At 32.8% G+C, this 25,815-nt stretch overlaps 1 protein-coding gene across 4 annotated transcripts in view; it reads right to left on the reverse strand.

The window, feature by feature from the left end:
- LOC106646941 (uncharacterized) overlaps positions 1-25,815 on the reverse strand; it is a 289,103-nt gene that overhangs the window by 150,269 nt on the left and 113,019 nt on the right. For all 4 annotated transcript variants that reach the window (XM_014363171.2, XM_014363172.2, XM_014363168.2 and 1 more), the window contains one exon: positions 16,189-16,671. In XM_014363171.2, the coding sequence (XP_014218657.2) occupies positions 16,189-16,671 (483 nt within the window). The remainder of the gene's footprint in view (positions 1-16,188; positions 16,672-25,815) is intronic.

A 25,815-nucleotide genomic window follows, 5' to 3' on the forward strand; every position in this document is an offset into this window, starting at 1 on the left:
GCTAAAATATCTTGAAGTAATGAAAATTTGAAAAAATTTATTTATTAAGCTCATGTTACATGGTTCTTATAAGTGACAATGTTTGTGTTAAAAAAAAACAAGTGTGAAAAAAAATTTTGCGAAACCTTTTGCAGTACGAAAAATGTCAGAAAAAAAAAAATTTCAAATATAGGAGAACGAAAAGTGTTTCTACCACTAATATTAACAAAATGAAAAATTCTAAGCAAAAAAAATTAAGTATACTGTGACATCCCATGTCATATACTTAATATTTATTACTTCGAAGCACATAGTTTCGTTTTTAAATGATAAAAAGCAAAAGCTCAGCGATCTCAAAACATCGAGAGGTACACATGCTTCTGCAATCACGTGAAGTATAACTTTCTTCTTTTGAAATAAGCTAACGTCGCAAAACTCGAAACACGCATACACCTCCCACAATCTTATAAAGTGCTCACCTAACAACATTAATTCGCAGTGGTACATCCAAGAATGTAAATAATTAACAATTTCAACATTCTTCACTGTGTATGTTTACAAGAAATATCATACACAATTTCGACAGCACTTATACTTACTGTAAAATCTGAGAGATTAGCAGTTTTGAACATCAATTGTGGTGTAATCATTGCACCACGACTGTGCTCGTGTCAATTGAGAGTAATTAGGTTTAGCTCTGATTGGTGGTTCGTATTCCCAACCTGACTTGTCTCTCTTAAATGCAAGAGTATACAAACTCCTTGGATATAACAATGTTCGCCTTTTCTCTTTCATCAAGTGCTCCAAGGTAAGTATAAAGGTTGGAGAGTGATGTCTGTTGCGTCTTTCAAGCAGATGTAAGACTTAGTTCGGTGATTAAGCTACGTATTAGAAGCGTGAATTTTAAGAAAATGTAAGTCTTAGTTCGGAGACTAAGCTGTGTGAGAAAAGCTTGAGCAAACCAGGCCACTGTGAGCTCACCTAAAAAGTGAATCAAGAAGGAACAAGAAAGAAAGGACCATCGACTTGGGTTCCGACGTTAAAAGCAGCAGCCTTATAATTGCCATCACAACGAGTACTCTCATGTAGCATGAGAATCATCGTTACGGTCAACCTTGTAAGATCTTGCAACTGCGTGCGCCCCAGCAGCGGCTTATAGAAGTAAGGCTACGATTGTGTTGCATACTTAAGATATAAATTCAAACAATAGGTCAACGCCAGCTGGCGTATGACACACTAGCACTACTAAACACATACTATTCAGTGAAACTTAACACCACAGCACCAAGTCAACGATTTAAATAAAAAGTATACTGTAAGTAAGAGCAAATAAGCCCTTTGGGCCAACGTCTGGTTCCTGACGAACAAAAATTAAATTTATTTGTTTGTAGAACGAATCTAAGAGTTTCGCCATCCACTTATAGAAGTTCGGAAGTAACAAGATAATTATATGGTTCACGAATGAATGTCGCCATCTATTTTTTAATTTTTCATCGATTATTTTCAATTTCTTTTAGTAACAAGAGTAACTTATCTCGTAATGTAATATATATTGAAGCAATGAATTTGTATAACCATATTGCATGAGCTTATGCATCGAGTTTACATAGGGATTAGTACTTGAACTCACCTGTAAAGAACGTCTAACGTACGTGTTGTCCAAGCGCACTATTTTGGCTACAATTTTAATACTAAGTCAACTTATTAAACTTATAGTGGTAAAAATAATTCGTTTAGCAATAACATCGACTTTTTTTATGCACATGTAACGTATGAATGAAATTTGATTCTTTGTTACCAGTAAGTATATATTCAATGAAAAACAAGTTATTATAAAAAACTCAAGAAAGGGTTTTTTTTAAGTTATAAATTAGTGACATTTTTGCAACTCTAATACTAAAAAGAAGTAGTTATCCTAAATAACAAAAAATGGATATTGTCTCCCACAATTTTATGTAAATAGTATAAAAAATTTCAAACAACAAATTAGAGCAGATACTTTTATGGTTTAAAATTTTATTGTAGTTCAAACGATTAACATATAAAAAAAAAAAAACCCTAAAAAATTATGGTAAGTCATGATCCAGCTGGTAAAAATGAGATTTTTTGTTTTAAAATTCATTGCATTATTTTGAGTAGATATAAAAATAGTTTTTATTATAGCATGGACTACAACAGGTATTTTCTCACTTTAAATTCCCAAGGAAATGACTTGTCATCAAACATTTAAATTAGATCCTTAGAATGAATCAATTGCAACAAATTGATTTTTGGGGGGATAAAGCTGTAACGATCCGAAAAGCAGCATTAAAAACAGTTAATGTTACAAATTTATCAATATTTATGCTTTAATGAGAACCATTTGTACAAGCACAAGTTGATAAGAATAACAATTTTTTCAAAATTATATCTGCCATTAAAAAGATAACGGAAGTAGTCATTTATGCATACAAATTTTCAACAATAGCTTAAAAACAACAGATTTTTTCAAAACGTTAAATCAAGAAAATGTAGCTTGTAAAAGGACCTACAAAATGCCGTGGATAATTTGTTGATCAGTACGCCTTAACTTTAAACCATACAACTATATACTATAGCAAGATATAGATACCTTATTTCAAACAATCGTATAAAAGTTTTTTAGGAATTTATTTAGGTTATTTAGGAAGCTGAAAAGAGTTTTAAAAGAAGTAGAAAGAGGTATAGTTAAAGAGGAGTACCATTATTCTCAAAACTTATGAGCACTGGAGAAAAAAGAATATCTTCGTAAAGCCGAGACATAGACGATTAAAATACCGTCATAGGTAACAGCTAGTTGTTAGTGTGATGTTAAATAAAAAATTGCTGGAGTTGAAAGTATCAATTTGTAATCAATAGCCCCAAAACTATCAATTTTCTTAAATATGTTAAATGTAGAAAATGTAGCTTACATTTGTTTTTTTGCATTGTTAAATAACCCTCAAATGGGTCACTTTATAATTGTCAATAACTAATAATCCTTTTATTAAAATATTGCTAAGCCAAAGGTAAAGTGTGTGTCTTTATGGTGCTCTTTACTATATGGTGTGTCATATGATTAGAACATCAAACTACACTACTGTAGTAAGGTAGCAAGACTTAATTTGTATTTAGTACATTTAAAATAAACTTTCACTGATGAACCCACTTTTAGATATTAATCAAATAAGTAAGTAATAATATCCTTTATTTATTATTTAGTTGACTCCATTTTCATTTTGATAACTTTAAACATGACGATATTTCCCGAAAAGCTGGTATTGTCATGTTTCCTTATTAAACGATGCAATTTTTTTGGTGGTTTGTTATAACAGAAAATATACTAGGCAATAAAATTTGTAATAAGTATAAAAATCATTCAATTGGAAATTTTTTTCATAATATATAAAACCATGCTGTTCTGTGCATAAAACAAATTTTTTATCTTAAAGATGAATCGTATAAATAATTGAATTCACCTTTACCAAACGAAGTTATAGAGACTTAGTAAGAAAACTTATAAGTCAACGGTAATACAGAGAAAATTTTATTCTAGAAACATTTGTTTGATTCAGTGTTTTTTAGATAAATAATATCTGACTAACATGGAGAATTCGAAAAATATTTTTATTGAAAACATCAATTTATATCCTTACATCACGGAAAAAAATAAATTTTTAAATGCCCTGTGCTGGCATTGCATTAGTACTACTACCAAAGGAATGATCAGTCATAGAAGTTTTTCTCAACTTTGGATTTAAGTAAGATATGAAGTTCATTTCTGAAATTTAAATTTGAAGAAAAATTTGGTCAAGTCAATTTGATAATTTAGAATGAGGCTTCTGTGATTCCAAAAAAAGTATCAAACATAGTATACAGGACGTCATATCATCTATGCAATACATACACATTTTGATAATAAATTAACGATCGTAGGAGAAGATTTTCAAGAAATAAAACTTGAATGATGTACGTTTAAGAATATTAAGTAGACATAACAAATTTTTGTTGAATATTTTAGGTATAATTTTTTATCATAAATAAACTTTTTTCAACTAACAAAATTTTGAATCTCATAAAGGTAAATGTGACAATTTAGTGTAGCAGAGATTATACCTCTTTGAGGTTATACAAGATGGTAAACTGACGAAGAAATATAAATGCAAATTTAACGTAAGAACTTCGAGAAAATATTACAAATTGATAGAAAGTCCATGATTAAAGAAGAAAAACATCAAATTAAAAGTTAATATATGTTATTTATGTAAATAAAATCATTCTTTCAACTGATTTGAGTCAAATTTATTTATTTTTGTGATAACTTTGTATACATGTTAAAAATAATGTTTCAAAAAAAGCAGTTTTTAGGAGCTTAAATTAAGAACTTTGAAAAAAAATTTTTTTTAAGAGAAAAGGAGACAGACAAATTTTTCTAGAAGAAAGAAAATGATAAGCAAATATATAGGAATTCAAATAAACTATTATAATTTTTAAAAAATTTTACTGGAAAAGAAGATTACTATATTAACTTATTGTTGTTGTTGTTCTTTTTCTTAAAACCGAGCACTAAGGTGTTCTCTTTCTTCAGAAATTCATAACATTACTGGTGATTACTACGGTTTTTATTATTTTCTTATTTCTTGAGTTTCAATAAATGTGTATGATCATACTAAATCATAGAATTGTACATTATTGCTTAAAACTTAATAAAATAAAAAAATAATAAAAACAGAAAAATACTGCATCTTAGATTGTTGGATATTCAAGAACATTCACAATTCTAAGCTTACGTAAAGTAGTCCGCTGACTACTGCTCACGAGTAAGAGAGAGTAAGATGATGTGTGCGCTTGTATGAATGTATGTGCGTGCGCGCATGTAAGATTTCAAGGCTCTGGGGCTCCGAATGCCAGTTCACGTCTGCTCGCTAAGCTATATGCATCGCTAGAAGTCGTTCTAATTTTCATTTAATAAAACAAGTACTTAAATCTAAGCGTTTTATTTTCTCAAGAAGTGTAAAGAGGAGTTGATTAATATCAAAGTACATTAATTTTTCGTTAAATTGAGTTCAGTGTATTATTTATAGTGAGAGACGACTTTGTCGTGACAATAAACATTCTCATCTTTCCCCTTTTCTCTTGCTACATGCCCGGCGTTTATTTATATCATATAGTCCATTTTTTTTGTCTAAATCTTCATCATTTTAGTCCTTCGAGCCGGATTTGTGGCGGCTTTTGGAACCGACGTTGAAAAGATGTTTAGGCAGGTGCTCGTTCTTGAGATCGATCGTTGCTATCAACTCATTGTTTGAAATTCTGATTTGCAAGCTCAATTAAAAAGCTGCTAAATTAAAACTATTACGTATGGTCTCGTTTGCTCTCCTTACTTGGCTTGTAGAGCTATTAAGCATTTCGCTAGTGACTGCGCTTCTAAATTTCCATTGGATGAAATCTATATGAACTATGTTCTTTCGGGAGCGCATGACGTGATCTCTGCGACAAAATAGGTAAATGAGCTTATCGTAGCCGCTGACACAGGCAAGGTTCCTCTTCAGAAATGGGCGTCTAATAAGCCTAATGTATTATATGGCCTGCCTCCACATCTGCTCAGCACTAATCCTCATCGATTCTCTGACTTTGAAGCTTCAGTACCTGTATTAGGATTTTCTTGGTACCCTAAAGAAGATGTTTTTCGTTATAAGATCAATGCTCCTTTAATCAATCAAACTTGGACCAAACGCTCCATTCTATCAACTGCTGCAAAATTGTTTGATACACTCGGTTGGCTAGCTCCTACAATTATTTATGCTAAAATTATTATACAAGACCTTTGGCTGGCGCAGATAGACTGGGACGCAGAGATTCCTTGTGAAATTTTAAAACGCTGGATCTATTGGCTTAGAGAAATTGATGAGATAAAGTCTATCTCAATCCCTCGTTGGAACTTTTATTGTCCTAAGTTCGTCAATCTAGAATTACACGGTTATGTAGATGCTTTAAAGGCAGCTTGTGCCGCTGTACTGTATTGCCGAATTGTTAAGGAGGATCAAGTTTTTGTTTAGTTGTTCGCATCTAAATCGAAATTGGCTCCGTTAAAAACACTTATTATACCTAAGTTGGAGCTCAATGCTGCGCACTTGCTTACTAAGCTTGCTAAGCACCATCTTGATGCCTCTTCGATTAAGTTTGATTCTGTGCATCTTTGGTCGGATTCCAAGGACGTGATTCATTGATTGAGTACTCATCCTTCTAAGTGGCCTACGTTTGTCACCAATCGTTGCAGCGCTATACATACTTTTTTACCATTAGCGTATTGGCATCACGTCCCTGTAAGGACCATATCCTGCTGACATAGTTTCTCGAGGAGTGTTACCATCTCAATTACCATGTAGTGACACTTGGTTTTAAGGTCCGTTACACCTTCACGAGAAGATATTGTTTTACCCCGAACTAACAACTAGGCCACAAGATCAAGAATCTTGCCAAGCTACGACTCGTGGCGAGACTCATCAAGTCTGGCCATTATATTTAAAGTTTAGTAATTTACACAAACTTTTACGCATTACCGCTTATTGTATAAGGTTCTGTTTTAAAGTTTATCGTCTCATGCTTTATCGACGATCGTCAAAGAATGCGACAGTTTTTAATCCTCACCTTTCTCGATTACAAACTCGTAGTCTTCTTGAGACCGAACGCCTCGTTTTAAGTTTTGACGAGTTGGAAAATGCTGAGTTTACTCTTATTCAGTATCATCAGATGTTGTATTTTAAACAAGATTATGAGATCTTTGAGACTGATCAGGACCTAATAAACCGAGAAAGCGATATTGTTGTCACTCTACCTCAAAATAGTCCTCTTTTTTCTCTCAAACCGGTATTAATTGATTCATTACTTCGAGTAGGGGGTAGATTAAATTGATAGCGCCTCACCGACTTTAGCAAGCATTTCATCATCTTGCTACCGTGTGATCACTTTATTAACCTTATAATCCGTGAATATCATCTTCTCACGCTGCATGGAGGTACGCAACTCACACTCACTACATTGAGACAGAAATTTTGAGTACTTCTAAGGAGGCAATCTGTTCGTTGTATCGTTTCTCGCTGTTTTACGTGACGTCAATACTCGGCCCCTAGTCTCACTCAATAGATGGCTAATTTACCTGAAACCCAAGTCGTTCCCACTCCCAGTCGCGGTACTAGGTGGATTTTGAATCCTCCAGCTGCCCCACATTTCGGCGGATTATGGGAGTCTGCTGTCAAGCTGGTCAAGCATCATTTGAGACGAATTATAGGTAGTCAAATTCTCACAGTCATAGAGTACTCCACCTTGCTCTGTCAAGTAGAAGCGTGTCTCAACTCTAGGCCCATTACTCCCTGGACTGACTCCCCTAAGGATCTTCTACCCCTTACTCATGCGCATTTTCTTATTATATGACCATCGTTTCTCTTAATTGAGCCTGATTTAACCGACGTTAAAATTTGTAGTCTTCACTGGTGGAAACTTCTAACTCAAATGGTCCAACAGTTCTGGCAGCGCTGGTCTTCCGAGTACTTACAACAATTATTAACTGGAATTAAATGGTGTCAGCCTCACAGATTATAATAATTAATGAAAGGTGATCTTGTACTCGTTAAGAAAGAAAATACTCCTCGAGGCCATTGGCCGTTAGCTCGAGTTTCAGAGGTGTTTCCTGGCAGAGATGGTTTGATCCGCGTCGTTAAACTTCGCTCAACCTTTACAACTCTAGAGCAACCAGTGACTAAACTCATTCTTTTGCGTGCGAATGATAAATAATTTGTAAGAGAGAAGGCGTTCTCTTATCGTAGTACGTAAGCCTTATTTTTTATGAGTTTTGTGAATATGCATTTAATTTCATTGATTGTAAAACTAGCGATCAATTTTTATTTATTTTATTTTGAATATTTTTTTGAGCTTTACTGTAATAGTTAAAATTTCTAACCACTGTTTGATCGATTACTGCCAGTTTTAAATCATATATTTTCAATTTTTCTTGTTGCTCCCCCTTTCGTTTAGCAAAGTCAGGGAGAATGTTAAATATTCAAAAACATTCGCCATCGTAAGCTTACGTAAAGTAGTCCGCTGACTACTGATTGCGAGTAGGAGAGAGTAAGATGATATGTGTGCCCTTGTATGAATGTATGTGCGTGCGTGCATGTAAGATTTCAATGCTTTGGGGCTCCGAATGCCAGTTCACGTCTGCTCGCTAAGCTATACGCATCGCTATAAGTCGTTCTAGTTTTCGTTTAATAAAACACGTACTTAAATCTAAGCGTTTCATTTTCTCAAGAAGTGTAAAGAGGAGTTGATTAATATCAAAGTACATTAATTTTTCGTTAAATTGAGTTCAGTGTATTATTTATAGTAAGAGACGACTTTGTCGTGACAATAAACATTCTCATCGTTCCCCTTTTCTCCTTCTACATGTCCGGCGTTAATTTATATCATACTGTCCATTTTTTTGTCTAAATCTTTGTCATAGATCTTATACTTAGTACAACTTATACGAAGTAATAACTACATTAAATGTTTTCGTTGTAATAAATATAAAATCAATCTATGCGCTCAAGGTAGAACGATAAAAAATACAGAACAATTTTATTTGGTTAAAATAATAAACACATCTTTTGAATATTCCCTAACATTGCAGGGGTGCTTGATCGCAGGAATGTATTCTAAATATAATGCGGGGGGTAGGTCATTCGTATGATTTTTAGAGAAATTTTTAGAAATAAGAATAACATGAAAAAGCCTTTTATACTCCTATCAAGAAACGTTGTTAGACCACGTTACATAAAATGACATTATCAGGATGCAATGGCTGTAATGATTAAGTGTAGTGAGCCAGATTAGTTCATAATTGTATCGTGCAATCCAACATGCTAACATGAGATAAGTTAAAAAGCTTTTTTTTTAATTTTCGAATAATAAAACATTGACTGACAGACTAAATATTGTGTCATAAACTATTTATGCATAATTACATGATGTTTTTTAAGATACAACAAAAAATAACGTTTTTACTGAGATTATTTGATGTATGTATGCATACAATAGTAGGGATCCACCTTCTGCACGTTTTTCGTGCCAACCCCCACAACTATTTTTTATTCTATGCTTCTTCAGGTTATGAGAAATAAACTTACATAAAAAATGTATTTGTGCAGTATGAGACAGTTCTTCCTCAAAATAGGGTAGATAACACTATTATCGAGCCTGTCCCAACTATTGAGGGTCCAAGCAATAATTACAAAAGTAATAATAAACGGTAAATGTACGTACATAAACTGTTTTTTGTCTATAAATTTATTGAGAAGTTTATTGGCCTACGAAACTCTCAAAGTTTACATCACTTCGATGTTATTAACACGTAAAAAGTAAGGTTGCATTATAAAACAACAGTGTTCATATGATCTCTTACTAAAAATTATAAGGAAATGCATGTTTTTCTATCTTTTGAAAAATTCACTGCCTTGATTACATACATTGCATAAATGTAACGGCAATATCGTAATACTTTTTACTACGCGACAACAACTTTCTATTGAAATTTTTCTTCTCTTTATTTTTCATAAATAACAAAGTTGGTAATAGGTGCACTACCTGTATCATACCCCTAAAATATATGTCCTCTATAGTAATACTTATCAGCGTATCTAATCTCAATCTGTTCTTCAATAAATTTTTATTTGGGTTTATTTCTGATGTGATACATAGCTGTACGTTTCTGTTGCTTTAAAGAAATCTCATCAATTTTCGTGAGTATAAACAAAATCTTACATACGAACAGTTTAAGTAAGTGAATATTCAGCTTCAATGAGATCAATAACACGGATTCGAAAATAGATATACATTGACGGTCTTACGGCTCGATAATAGAGCCAAATAAAAAATTGTTCATTTGATTGATAAAATATACTCATCATTGATTTTTCAATTTATAAACATCTACACTTACAGTAAATTAGGTAAACTATTGAGAGTAACTTAAATTACAATAGAATACTTTAAAACATAATTTTAAGATTATATAAGTTTTTTGAAAGTTTTCCGGAGACTGTCGTTAATAGGGCCATCTACCCCTGTGTGCGATAATAAAGAACTGTTTGCATGTATATCCCATTTTTATAACTTTTCTAGATCCTGATACTCCTTGTGTGATAGTATAAGAAGCATTCTTTGAAATCATTCTCCTGCTACTTCTAATGATATACTCAATATAAGGAATTTTTTCCCCTAGATAAAATTCCAATGGAGATTAGCGATTTGTATGTAAATAGTACTACTGCTTCAAGCTTTATACATATGTTTTGTTTTTTTAACTTTCCAAACAGAAGACTATTTTCATTTCATTATAGTCTACGTGGAGTACAAATAGTTACAAAACTTTTTTATGAACATGTATACATCTAACAGCACAATAACTATTCACACTAACTTTATATTACTTAACTGGTTCTGTGAGTTGATCTCCTTAACGAGGTAATACTTCCGTGGTTTTTGTTATTATATAATTAAGAGTTATTTGAGATTGTGTATGTATTAGAATCTTGCTATGGATAGATTAATAAGAAATTAAAGTTTTTTACACATTTTCTCACCAATATTCCCTAAAACAAAGCTTGATGTACCAAGAACTTTAAAATCACATATAAATTAAAATAGATTTGATGTAAGTTTATTTATGATCTTACTCTTAGTTATATAAATTAATTAATTATTAATTATTTGTATACATCAGGTCCATCTATTCGTATTGTGGGCGGTGCAAAAAAATTTATAAAAAATCACGCTTAAAAGTAAATATTTCAGTATGTATTAGGTTAGTGGAGGGTGGTGTGGTGTCTTGACAAAAAATAATGTAAGTAAGAATAACGAAAACGACGTCAGCATACATTTACTACGGTATCTTACTATTATATAAAGAGACATTCGTTTGTTCGTAAGCTTGCAAAAATCTCCAAGAATTACTGAACCAATCGATCCCAAATTTTCACAGAAATTTAATTACGGCTTCTAATGAGTCATAGTAATATTAACGATAACTTTAATAGAAATGTTTTTGTGCTACTCATAAAAACTATCTACAAAAAAGCTCTGAAGAACAGATTTAACTTTTGACCACTAGGGGCGAGTGGTTACGTTTTCAATGTTACTTTACATTGAATAAGCCGCTTCTGCAATTAATTTTATCGAGTTACTTCAAGAAGTAAAAGTTCATGTTAGGCTTCGCAGCTATCGACGAAACTGTTCTCTAATAGACAAGCTACTTACATGGAACTTCATCCCAAACCACCAAGATCAACGAATGCCACTGATAAATAGACTTTCCGATCGCTAACGTCTCCGGAATAATAACGGGAGACGTCTAGCCAAATGGGAAAGAAAACTTCAAATATTTACAATTCTAAGCGTCAGGAAACTGACGCAGAACATTTATCGAGATTAAAACAGCAGCGTTAAAGTTGACAAATAAAGCACTTATTACGTAAGAGATCAGCTTTCCATTGTTACCCTGACGACAATAATTACTCAAACTTTCCAGTTTTAATAAGTAGGATAATACGTATTCGTAATCATTGTGGTGATGAGAAATCGGGAGGATAAGCTCCAGGACTTTGTTGCTCTGGTAACACAATCCCACAAAAAAAAGTCAGGTTTGCTAAGGAAGACCATTTTTTCTCAAATGTTTTAGGACGCTGAATTCAAATTCACTACAAAAAATGGGGGCCCAGGGTCCAATTTTGGAGATAACCTCAAAAAACTGTTGAAAATGACGTTTTTCGGTGGTTAGAGCGTAATAATAGAAAAGAAAAGAAGCAATAATCTTAAAAAACACCATGCGTTGATGTATTTTTGCCTGCTAAATCTAAATTTGTCACGATAAAAGAGATTTGACGTTCAAATTTCAGATATAACATCAAAAAACTACTAAAAACGAGTTTTTTTAGTGTTAAAAACTCGAAAAAATGGGAATACAAATCGCTTTAAATAAATACAATGGTATTTCTGTGAGTTCTCATTTTTCGAAGCCGAACGTATAATGAAAAATATGAGTTAAGTAAATTTTTAAGATCAGCTTCAAAAATTTGTAAAAATCATATTTCATTTTTCTCATTTGGTTCGAGTACTTTCAATTGTGATTTGCTAGTATATATCAGTGCCCTCCGGTGAATTTGTAAATTCAAAGTGATCAGTGATCCGTTGGGGGCGAAATGTAAGAAAATAAATAAATACAAGAAAAGTGTATTTAAATTTTCTGCGTTGATTTATTGATGCGCAACGTTTCGCTGACAATATGCGTCAGCCTCATCAGGCGCAGGTACGCGAGAATTCGTAAGTTTGGTTGACTTACTCGTCACCTGTCGTGCTGTCTACTTTCAGTTGTTTTTTTGAACTTATAAAGTAATATCCGTGTGCAAAATGCTTTAGACTTTACGGTAAGCATAGACATATGTACAACACACTACTTCTAGTGTTTATATGTTACCTCATAAACAACTATTTCTGCATTTTTACCATCTGTACCTGCTGCTACGAAAGACACTGCAACGTTGACGACTGCCCGTATGGGATGTGTGGAATTATTTGCTTCCAATCTTCCGTGGTAATGAAGCAGCGAGGCACGCTGTCCTGCAGGAGAGTGCTAGAACATGAGGATAATGCCATAGTGTGTCTGACGACGAGTTGACATTGTCCTCGTCAAAGTCAGAAAGCCCTTGTACTTAGGCCTGGGGAGGTACGAGGTTTATCACCCTTAGGACAGTGGACTTACCATCGATCGGGAAAGGAGTTCTAGCGTGCGGGTTTAACAATGATTTTATGGGTACTACAAATAATATCAATGAATCTGACATACCATCAGGATCAAAGCAACAGGTCGATCATGACTGTGTGGGGAACTCCTATAGTTACTGCCACATGTGCGCCGAATATGTGCAGACGAAGCATATCAAAAATATCACTGAAAAAGTTGAAAGTTTATTTAAAGCATGCTTTGGAATAGAAGTATCGGGGCAAAATACGACCTGGGTTCCACACATTCTATGTACCAATTGTTACAAAATGTTGAATAAATCCAAAAAAACTCTAGGTAAAAATAAATAAAAATTTCAAAAACTAGCAAATTGGAAAAAACCACAAGACAAAATATTACTATTGCATGACAAATTTAAATGAAGTAAATACGACACGTAAGGAAAAAAAATCGTATGCAATAGCATCTAGTGTCGTTGGTCCGCAAAAATATTTAATCGAAAGTTCAATAGATGAGGCTTCCCAAGAGAGACAATCTCATACAAGACTCTCATACAAGGAATTAATCTTAAGTATGCAAGTTCATGAAGGTCACGACGAAAAGTGTGAAAATCTTAATGTCTAAGAAGAAAATGTTGTTGAGGGAAGCGGATTGGTGGCCAAAACAGAAAGTGAAAGAAAGTTTTCAGAGCTGATGTTCAAAATTTACTCAACTCATATTTTTCATAATGCGCTCGGGTTCAAAAAATAAAAAGTCACATGAATACTATTGTATTCATGTAAAGCGATTTTTCTTCACATTTTTCGAGCTTTTGACGCTAAAAACTTCATTTCAGTAGTTTTTGAGGTTATGTCTGAAATCTACATGTCAAAACTCTTTAAATATAACAAACTTGGATTCAGTAGGCATGAATATATGAAGTTAAGGTAGTTACGATGGAAAACGAATCATATTCACACTTGTATGGAGCTTTTAACACTAAAAACTTCATTTTCAGTAGTTTTTTGAGGTTATGTCGGAAATCTGCACGTCAAATGTCTTGAATCATGACAAATTCCGATTTATCAGGCATAAATATGTAAAGTCAAGGTAATTGCGATGGAAAACTAATCATATTCACACTTTTTTCAAACTTTCAGTACTAAAAACTTTTTTTTAGTAGTTTTTTGAGGTTATGTCTGAAATCTGAACGTCAAATCTCTTTTATCATGACAAATTTGAATTCAGCAGACAATAATACATAAACGTATGGTGTTTTATAAGATTATTGTTGTTCTTCTTTTTTATTCTTCAGCTCTAACCACTGGAAAACGTAATTTTTAACAGTTTTTTGAGGTTTTCTCCGAAATTTGACCCCAAACCCCCATTTTTTATGGTAAATCCGGATTTAGCGTCCAAAAGTGCGTGAGAAAAAGTTAGTCTGTCTAAGTAAACCAGACACTTTTTTTGTGGGTCTACGCAAGTAGCAATCGTAATGGCAAATAAATTGCATGGATTCCGAACAAAAATATTTTAATAAGTCATTTTGGAGGTTTGTTGTTCTGAGAAGTATCAAGAACAAATTTAAAATTTTTAACTGAAAACGTTTTACTATACTTGTCAATACACTACAGTGTTCCATTCAGTCAATCTCTCGCGAAGCCGTGACATTAATATGCATGTATAAATAAGTAAGTGAAATAATTGGTTAGCAAAAAAAGATTTTATTAGAGAACTACGTACCCTAGAAGCAACATATACAAAAAAAGAAATAAATGAATCCTTAAAGAAAATTTTAAATCAATCATCAGAACATGGCTACACTGGTGATAGTGCTGAAGGAAAAAATAGCAATTTAATTCTATAATTAATTGTGTAATGTTCTTATATACGTAAAAAAAAAAAAAAAAAAAAAAAAAAAAAAAAAAAAAAAAAAAAAAAATGCATCTATAAGTAAATATGTAACATAAGTCATAAGTAGCACATAAGGGAAACCTAAAATTCATACAATAATTGTAAGGGGATAGTGAACACATTAACATACATGTATACACCGGTCACACAGCGTAAGAAGTCAGTAAGAGAACACAGAGATTTAGTAATCAACCCCACCCCTTTTTCTTTCAAACGGATTTCGTACACACAATACGACGCATACATACTACTATTAGAAAGAAAGGAATGATCGCCGTCGAGGACAGCTACGTCGGGACCACGGACGTGTCACGTACGATAGCATATAGCCATGCATCCATGCGCCCCTTCTAGTTTGAGCCCTAAAGGATGTAAAAGCAGCGAAGATAAGAACAGAGAGGAAAGGTAGTTGCTACGTATCAGGAGAGTCGGTCGGTAGCGAGCGGAAAATCGGAAATATATTCACTCTTTTTTCACTAACTAAAATAATAAAGAATTGCTGAATATAAAACGTTTTTGTTATCTTGAGAGCACGACAAGCTACCGTTTTCCTACGTAACACATCACACCTTATTACCGAATATCCTAATTCCAAGGATAACTAAATTACTTTTGATACATTACGGTGGGTTATTTACTATATTGTTTCGTAGACAATATATCTGCATTTATATATTATCTGCTAAAGAAGTATAACTTTATTTTTGGGTATTTAAGTACTCACTAGTAACTGATTTCGAAAGGTAGCTCATTTTTAATTAACTTGTTTTTGACTCGAAGAAATTTTTTTAAAGAGCTTCGATTTATGAAAATGGTAGTTTTAATAAAGTTGAAGTACTCATGTCTATTAGAGTCTATGTTAAATTGTGGATTTAAATGATTTTTTTTCTCGAAAATACGTTTAGAAAAACATATTGAAAAAATCTACACAGTTGTTAAAAAGAACACAATTTTTTAGTATTTTTTACTTTTTGTGTTTTTTTCCAGAACTTTCTCAAGTCTTGCGAGCTTGAATTAAATTTTAATTATGAATTTATAAGGAAATTGTAGTAATTATAGAATCTAATATCGAATTTAGTGGTATCAGCGTCAACATATGCAGTTTGTATTGGCACCATTTACGGTAATTACCAAATTTTACTCATTACAGAACGTACTTACATTTTTAATACAGTGAGTACTGTACAGATTAAAACAATAAGCATCCATTGCTTTTTAAATTGGCAATACTAGATTTTTATTCAAGGCTCCAGAATCTTAGTTTTACCAGCGTTTTGTCATTACTGCAACTGTTAATTTTGTTACTCGAATTTAAAATTTATTTCAAAAAGTTTTAAATAAATGTTTAGATGTGAAAAGAAGTAATTAAGAATCGTACTCAATAAATTTCACATAATTTAGAAAAAAATGGTTTCACTAAATTATTGAAATCACACATTTCACATCAAAGCATTGAAGTTTTTGAGAAGTGTTACATGTGCGCGCGCGTTCATGTGTGTGTGGGTATATACATGTAGGTATATTCATAATTTATTCTGAAATACCTGGGAGTTGTGTTGCAGATCACCAAGGGCTTCAACATTATTGCCAATAAACCTTTGGCAATCGGTATTCTGGTCATAAACTTTGAGCTGATGTTGATGTTCAATCTCGTGAACAGCTACTGCAGTTGTAGACACAGCCAGCTTCCGAGGATAGTCGATTGACGAAAATTCCTGATTTTCAAGAGACTTGCCACCACTTGGATGAACAGTCTTGAAACTGTTAAGTATCTTTACTACAGCAGCATCAGGACGCTGGTCGGTAAAGAGTAACATGGGGCTCCAACTCTCGACATTACTGCTAGTCACAAATTGCTGCTGTTGATGCTCAGTAAGATTCGGGCGATGATTGACAGAGCGTTTATACGCCGATTCAGCAATGTCATTAAATTTATAAAGATTTAACTGCTTTTGCTTGTTGTGTGTTTGTTCACTGGAAGCTGCAAGGTCCTGGATGTTGATGTAGGACATGTCATAATCTTGGTACTGTAAGAAAGTAATTTTAAACTAGCTTACATATGGATGTAATTGTAACAAAAACTTAACAAAAAAATTTAATTAATACAATATATAAATTATTGGTTGAACTGCTGTTTAGCATACTGTCATCCGTAAACAATAGGCATGATACCGGAGTTGGTTTCAGTATGGTTTGAGACATGGCGTATAACTTTTTCACAGAAAAACGTAAATGTGTGTTAAAATATTATCATTTTAACTATGACTATTGATTTATAGATATCACCTACGCATGAGTAGGTGCCAATACGTTTTTGTTGGCGTTCATGAACTATCTGTTTCTGTTAACTCTCAATTTTTTTGTTGCATGACTCACAACGTGTAAGTAGGTATTTTGAGTTAGCTCGTAAAACTCAAAATAATTGTTTAATTTACAACAAATCTTGTACGAGTAAGTGATATGTGTTAAATAAATATGTTCCGATATCTTGAAATTGTCTTGATTTTCATTACTTTATTTTTATTACTATAGAGAGCAAGCCAATTGAACACTCAATATATACAAATGAATATTTATTTTATCAAAACAATACATAAGGGAAGAGCTTTGATGGCTGAGTAGTTAGCGTACTAGCTATCTGGCTTGAGAAACTCAATAAGTCATGGGTTCAAATTCTTGTCTAAAGAATATCAAAAAATTTTTCTCGACTTTTTCGATAGGATGATGATACTCAGTATGATAAAAAAGCACTCCTTTGATTTTTAAGATAGACAGTGAATTATTCCACATAATCTGTGGCCATTCAGGGTCTTCCTTTTCAAAGAAAAATCAACTAGTTCGGTATCTAAGGCTGAGAAAATTTATTTTCCAAGACAAAATAAGAAAAATCTGAAAACACGTTCTTGTTTAGAATTTCATCAGGGATTCAAAGAAAACAGTTTTGAACCACACAAACATAGACATTATTTAGTTACTTTACAATTTAAGAAAAAAATGTAATTTTTACAACTAGTACTATCATGTACTAGGCAGATTTTCACACTATCCTTGAGGCACTGCATATAGCGCGTTAAGTTGTTTTAGTTGCAAGTACACCAAAAATTTTAATTAGACTTATACGTTTTGTATTAAAAACTATCTTAATAATTATCTTTAAAAATTTCACGCACGTTAATAATGATGTACTTTTAACGTAGGTACCTTCACGTAATTGGTGGTATTGAGCAGCATAAACATGAAAAACCTAAAAACAATACACTGTAGTGCAGCAGACCATCAAACGTAAACAACTATGATGTGTATCATATTAATTTATTGCATACATACTAATTCACGACAGATGCATAAAAAATCGAACGAGAACAAACGCTAGTGCAGCAGACCGCCAAACGTAAATAACTATATTGTGTATTATACCAATTTATTGCATGTATATTACTCTACGACACATGCAAAAAAAATCGGATGACAACACACGGTACAGCATACCACCAAACGTAAAAAACTTAAGTTCTATTGAGTGAAACATCAATTTACAGCATGTATACTAATTCGTGTAATACAAATTTTTGAAGCTGCTTATCTTTAATGTTCTGTATAGAATTTTTCTATTACAATAAGTATGCTCCATGAAGTTGCAGAGTCTGTAAAAAAATAATAAGTATTTTACCACAGCTTTTATGTACCTATCGTCATAGAATCTTTAAATATATGATTGTTGACTGAAGCTATGGACTATAGAATGACTGTTAAATGATATCTTAAACACAGAAAAGATTTGAAAAAATTCGAAAAACGTTTTTTGAAATTCGGTAAGAGTAAAAAAAAGGAAAAAATATGTTTTCTAAAAAGTATTCAACTATTAAAAACACATTTATCCATGCTCCGGAATACAGTACGAAGGCTTTGAAGAGAAGTGAAACAATAATTTAAGCTTTATTTTTTGAAGCTTGTAGTAATGAAATACAAAAGATACAAACTTGAAGTAATAAAATACATACATCTTTTTGAGCACTTTTAAAAAAAAACACTATCCACAATCTTTAAAAATAAGCAAGAAAAACAAGAGGGTAAACCATTTTTAAATAAAATATTATATTTAAAAGTAAAAAAAAGTACGTACTACGAACCAAATTGCTTTACAAAGATTATTTTTTTTGCCGTTTACCTGTAACAAACGAAAGATTTCCCAAAGACGTGTTTCCAAAAAAAATTTCCCTCATTACTGTGTACTTTACCTCAAGCATTCCTCAATTCTGAAAAATTAACACCTACGTTACAAGTTGTAACGGAATTTTTCAATTGTACTGTATTAAAACCTTTTACAAAACCTATATATTTAAAATCATTGTACAGACATAGAATTACTTATACATATTATATTTGACATCACATGATTAAGGAGGTTTGGTCGTTTTTCCCGGGGGGTGAGCGGGTGTGTGGGGGCTCCTGTAAGATACCGTGTTAAAGTGAATCGAAATAACCGTGCATGAAAACATCGGCCTACTGCATCACGGTTAATTTAACTGTGTTCAACTCGTCAGTGCTCAAAAGTTAAACTAATAAATGTTATGAACAAATTATGGTACACTTTAAAGCAGCTTGTTTCCGATAGTTCGAGTATAAAACTTGAAAACATGTTATTTGTATCTTAAAAAATAACCTAAAAAAGTAAGAGAAGACTCAACTTTCGTCAACAAAAGTATATTATGAATTTTCGAAAAACAAACTTTTTTTGCACAGCATTATAGTTTAAAGTCTTAAGAAAGGCTGGGCCAAGTTTCAGATCATGATTTCCAGTGCAACAAATTTTAGAAGAAATTTTGTAAAAACATTTCACTCCATGTGAAAAGACCAGCTGACAGCAGACGATGCTCGGTTCTCTCCCATACACTTAGCATAAGACCTGCTCGCGACTTTGTTTACGTTTGCACAGATATTTCTTCCAAATGCATGATAAGGTACACATTTTTTGATACGAAAGTCTTCCTTAGAAGTTAAGCTATCCATTTTAACTTTTTTCTTATCATGAATAAATCTCTAGCCTCGAAATTTGTGCAACAAAGGCTGAATAATCGCTCTTGGCCATAAGAGCAATGTTAAATCATACAATTTCAGGACATTTTTTTTGAAAATTCGGCTGATAAAAAATATTGAAAAAATTTATATGTAATTTCAGCATGTTAAAGCACGACATGTATTTTTTTCAGCGAGTGAATAAATCTCCTCCAAAACAACCGAATCTCCTTAAAGCGGAATAGGCGGCTCAATAAGCAAAGCGAAGCGTCGCGCGTCGAGGAGAATTAGCGTAGAGCGGCAGTTCCAGCAAGGAGTCGATAGCGAGTGGTAGGCTCGTACCCTATAGCTCACTGTGCTTCTTCTGTAACTCTACCAAAACCAAGCGAATGGACTTATGTCGCATAAGACTTGCTTTCTCAGTCAAAAGTTATTTGCTGAAAATTGAGATATTAATTGTTGCTTTGATAATAGCTATAAAGACCTACATTTATAGCTATAATCAACTACAATGGACCTATAAATGTAGCTTATTATTAGCTGTAAGATGTAGGTGTTTATAGCTGTAAATTTTGCGCGAATTTAAAAGAAGAAATTTTTCTAAATCTGATTATATACACATATATGAATGTAGTAGAGACGACTTTTGGGCTCGTACCCTGAATTTCGTCTTTCTATCCATATGCTTGATACCTTTCTTTTACTTCTTTCTTTAAAGATCATATAAACCACTATCTTGTGATTAAGATAATCACCGTTGAATCAAGGAGAAGACAACAATGGAAACAATTAGTCCTCGTGAAAAGGAATCGCCGTTAAGATCACAAGCTTAGTACACCTTTCGTGGGAACCCAAAAACCTTTCCGAAATATGTAGTTTGCGTAAAAGCACTAGCATTGCTGACACCAATAACATTTCTACCATGTCCTTATTCCTTCTCAATTATCTCCTGGAGGGTCATAAAGTATACAAATTATCCATACTATTGCCTATGCTCCGTGTTTGAAGGAGTCTACACCACTTTCACCCCTTCAATCCAGTATTGTAATGAAATAGTTTAAACACATCAAATTTAAATTAATACACACTAAATATAAATTTCTCATCTGTTACATATATACACATGCATGGATCCATATTTCGGTACTGTAGTAAACAAGGCCAAGGCCGTTCAAATTCTAAGAAGTTCATGCGCAAGGAAAGCCGTTGAACCGAGTCAATACGATGATAAATATACACTCAAGGTGCGCACAGACCTTGAAGAAGCTATAAAAGCTTATAAAGTACACCATTATTAGCATGCACGAAATTCATTAAAGATCATTATTTAGTTTTTAATGCAAAATCTACAAAGGCAAATTAAAATTTTTAGTGTACTTACAACTGAAATAACCTATCTCGCTATAGGCAGTACCTCAAAGGCATAAGTGTGGAAATCTGCCTAATATGGTATATGATGCCACTAGTTTATGTTCAACTGTACTTTGTGTATTTTTTTACCAAGAGCGCAAAGTGCTATTTTTTGCTCGTAAGCACATTTTGTGCCCGGTAAATCATTTTCTGACCATGAGCACAAAATTATTCCAACGGCGCAAAGCGGCAGTTGCATTTTGTGGCTATGGTAATAAAAATAATTTTGTAACTTGTACAAATGTATTATTTTTAAAAAATTTGTACTAATTATTGTCAAATGTTTATATTCAGACTTTATAATATGCAAATACATATCTAATCATAGTACCTGTTTTTTTAGATGTATCAATAATTATCCACCGTGGTTACAAAAAAACAGGGTCAATAATGATACAAAATTGCATTATTTTCCTTATCACAAGAAGTTAAAAACTTATAAAGCACGGTACTTTTTGCTATATTATAAGAAAGCGTTAAGTTTGTTACAATCTTCCAATCTTTAAAAATTCGTTTTAAGAACATTCGAATCTAATTTCATACATGTTGAAACTTTGTTAAGCTTTATTATAGCTGTGATACAATTTTGTATCCACACTGTCCCGTTATCTTGTCCAATTTTTATTATGAAAATGATAAGATTTTCTTGGAATACTTTAAACATACATGATTTATTATACGTACATTCAATACCTATTGACAGATTTTAATAATCTAAGGCGTCAAAATTTTTTTTTTCTAATTTATCGGGATCGTTATGCTTGAGGAGGCTTAGTAATAATTTGTAGTTTGTAAAATGAAAATTTAAATTAATACCTTTAAAATTAATCACCCATGCAATTTTTGTAGCCATTATTTAATTTTAATAAATTTTAAACGCCACTTTGAATTTCGGAAACAAGAATGCATCAGAAGAAAGCCTGCTCACTTAGCTTTAGTTTGCGTCTATAAAACATTTTTGATGATTAAATAGAATTTCGAACCCAGTATTCATTCGCTTAATAAAAAACTTTCTCAGAGGCCACGGTAGCACAGTGGTATATTGTTTTAATGTAAGTTTGTGGTTCTTATGGTTCAGGAGCTTGGTAACACAAGCTTCACTTGGCTCGCACCTCTGAGAATCTTCTTTCTCATGTGCGTATTCCAACTGTGGTCCGATAGTGAAGAAGCCATGTAAAATAAGGTACCCATTGCTGTGTAAGTGATTGATGTCACAATTAAATCTGAGGCGATTTTTTAATATGCCAATAACGATAGCATATACATGCAGAGTTTTTAGAATTGGCTGTAAAATATATATAAAAAAAAGAACCTTCTAAATATGTACACGCATACTAATATACAAACGTATCTATACATAAGTTATTCGAAAGTGCATTGTGCAATTTTAATGACAGTGACTAAGTTTATGATTAAGTGAATGATTTAAAAAGCTCGTTTTTTTTTATATAAAGATATGATTATATAAATGATAGCATAAACTTACAAAATATAATTTTAAATAACATACTAATGTTTCATATTAAGGGGGCAGTATCACAAAATCCAAAAATTTAGGAATGCCTTGAAAAAATTTTTATAAGCTACTAATTATGTATAGAATAACATATTAAAATTTCAGACACCCTAGCTTCACCGTTTTCGAGAAATAAAGTATCTTTATAACACGTAATCTTATCGGAAAAAGAGTATTTAATAGATTGCGATTTAAAAAAATTTCAAACTTTGCTGAAATTGAAATATAATGTAAAATAGTATGTTTTAAACATCATATCTTAAGAACAGCACCCGTAGCTTCACCGTTGGTTAGTTATAACAAATAAAAAGTGTGTATTTAAAGATCCGTGAAGATGTTGCAGCGGAGATTTCACCACTAACTCACTGTTGACGTACAATATAACCTCCGAACGTATCTACACTTATACGTGTAGATATACAGAGGGTTTTTGCCTTATGCGGCGTTGTCGTTGCGACACTACCCCCTTAAATCTTTCAAGATAGGATGAAAATATACTTTTAGAGATCAGACAAGGAAAAGTAAGGACCGTCACTGTGAGTCTGTGCAATAATATCTTATGACGTTTTAATATATTAATGCTATCATGTTATTATTGACCAATAGAAAAAAAAGTAAGGTAGTAAGACGAATATACGAATTGCTTGGATTTACTAATTAGTGATGGAATCAACATGTTATTATTGAATAATTTGAAAATTGAATTTAATAAAAGTAAAATAAAAGTTTAAAAAAATACTGATCTTGTTGTTCCACTAATAACTGACCATCTGCAATAGATCGGATGTAAATATAAAGTGATTTTTCGATTTACGCAAGAGTCACCTTAAGATACTTTCGTACTATAAAGAACTGTAGCTCTGTAAGTTAAATGACACTGAAGCGATCAGAGTACTCCAATTTTTTTTACCGTGTTCTAAATATTCCAAACGCTCTAAATGCTCCAAACTAAGTGACCTGAAAAAAACTGCGTGAGAGCCGCGTTGACTTTCCGTCTAGCGTAACTATATTCTTTAAAAGTCAGTCATTAAGTTAGCTAATTGTTTAACTCTTAAAAAAAATCGAAGCGCTCGGATAACTCTGATGATAATTGAATAAATCTACTCTTTTGGTTAGGTTTGGTAATGGATGTACGTGTCCAATCAAGGTCCATGGAATTTTTTTTTTTTATTTCATCCATTTTGGCCTCCTGAATATATTATAAACAAAAATTTTTGACTTAATTTGTTGCCAATTAAGAGTTAATTACGATTTTTATCATCAATTTGAAAAAATCATCATGGCTCAAAAAATTTTACTTTCATATTTTTTGGCACATTTTTAACAAAAAATGAATTGGAATTTCATACCTGAACCTACTAGTTTTTGAGTAAAAAATTTATCAACTTTCAAAAAAATAATGATTTTACAAGTTTTAACTACTGATTACTCAGCTATTCCGGCGTTTTTCAACTCACTTGTGCTCAAATTTTACATAAAGATGTGTACTTTCAGACAACAAAAAGATTTATAACAATATGCAGCTTGGCAACCACGGTGTTATTGACTAACGCACAGTCATTTTAAGATGTGATCATCATTTCAGGCAAATCAAATCAAGTTATCGTTTTATTTATTATCATACACTTTCCACTGATGTTTTCAGTGTGAAATGTTAACATTCACACTATCTTTACTCTGCCTCATGTAGAAACTCGTGCAAGTACAATGAAATGAAAGTTTATCAGCTGCGAACGGTGGTTGAAAACTGCAATAAATTTTTATTGTACATTCTTATTGCATAATTTTTTAATCTGTGCAAAACCAAACACTATTGAGTGTAGCACCAATTTTTTAGGAGTACTGACCACACTGATTTAAAAATAGAACACCCACGCAGGTATAATATGCAATAGCAAAACTAAGTGTATAACAAGGTTTATGTGTGTTTGGCACCCACACTCTAGCCTCTGTCAGACAATGACAGATGCCCGTTACACTCTCAATCCTGCCATCGCTGTTACTACCGAACGTGCGTATAGCACTTGTCCGCTAATTCCTATATCTCACCATAGTACTTACGTAAGAAAGTATTTTAATTCAACTTGTGTTGTTGTAATTATTGATTAATTCTCACTAACTTGATCGATGATTATGGTAGGTAGATTAGTGGTCTTGGTTATACAGTAAAAATCAATGAAATTTTACTCGATACTTGAGGTATATACCCAGTCAGAAAAAACTGTTTAATTGAACCGGTACCTATAAAATTATGTAAGGCCGCTATTACATACAGTGAAAAAAGCCAGCAGAGCCGTACTGCATTAAGAGAAAAGGGTTCCCTCACAACCACTTTAAAGAGTAATGCGTTTCGTTGCCACTGAAAAGATTATGTACTGTGCATATGGCGACGGAACACAGCATTGCGTGCTTATTCATCGTATATTGTTTGACTATACTGGCTTGCGGTTATCTCAGGAGTCTCAAATTTTGATACAGAGAACAACTGAAGAAACTTGAATAAGCATAAATAGACATTATATTTCTCAGTAGTAGTCCGTAGTCAGCTTTAGCGTCTCTAGTGACCCTAGCGCGAAGCTGACCTACCTGGGCCTTAATCAGCTGATTAAACACAATAGTACGAAGACAACAGTACTTTAACAATTTACAAAAAAGCAAGCGGATACTTACAATAAATTATAAAAAGAAGTGAAGTTCAAGTTACAAGCCAACAGATAACAAAAATAGACTGCGGGCACATGTTTTGTGAATCCTAAGTGTATTTTTTCGCCCATCAGTTTATTTACTTCACATACATAGTATATCGACGGTCTGGACGAAGACTATGCCCAGACTAGCCCTGGACGAAAACTATGCCCATTCGACGTTCCGGGTGAAGATTATGCCCTTTTTTCTAGTCTAGACGAAAACCATGCCTTTTTTTTCGGTCCCAGACGAAGACAATGCCCTTTTTTTCGAGCCCGGACGAAGACTATGCCCTTTTCTAGAGTTCAGATGAAAACTATGTCATTTTTTGAGTCTGGGCTAAAACTGTGCCCGTGTCTGGACGAAAACCAAGTTAAAAAACATTCAAGTATTATTTACTGACCCTTCTTGTGTTGTACTTCCCCTAAAACAAAAAAAAACCCTTCCAGATTTGCTGACTCATACTTTTGGCGGCTAACAGCCACTAGTATGCTGGAAGAAGCTCACGAAAATAAAGCTCCTGGAAACGATTCAACATTTTATG

This window comes from Copidosoma floridanum, unplaced genomic scaffold (genome assembly GCF_036245765.1).
Source record: "Copidosoma floridanum isolate Cflo_tuat_1 unplaced genomic scaffold, Cflo_Japanese_pri ptg000020l, whole genome shotgun sequence".
NCBI lineage: Eukaryota > Metazoa > Arthropoda > Insecta > Hymenoptera > Encyrtidae > Copidosoma > Copidosoma floridanum.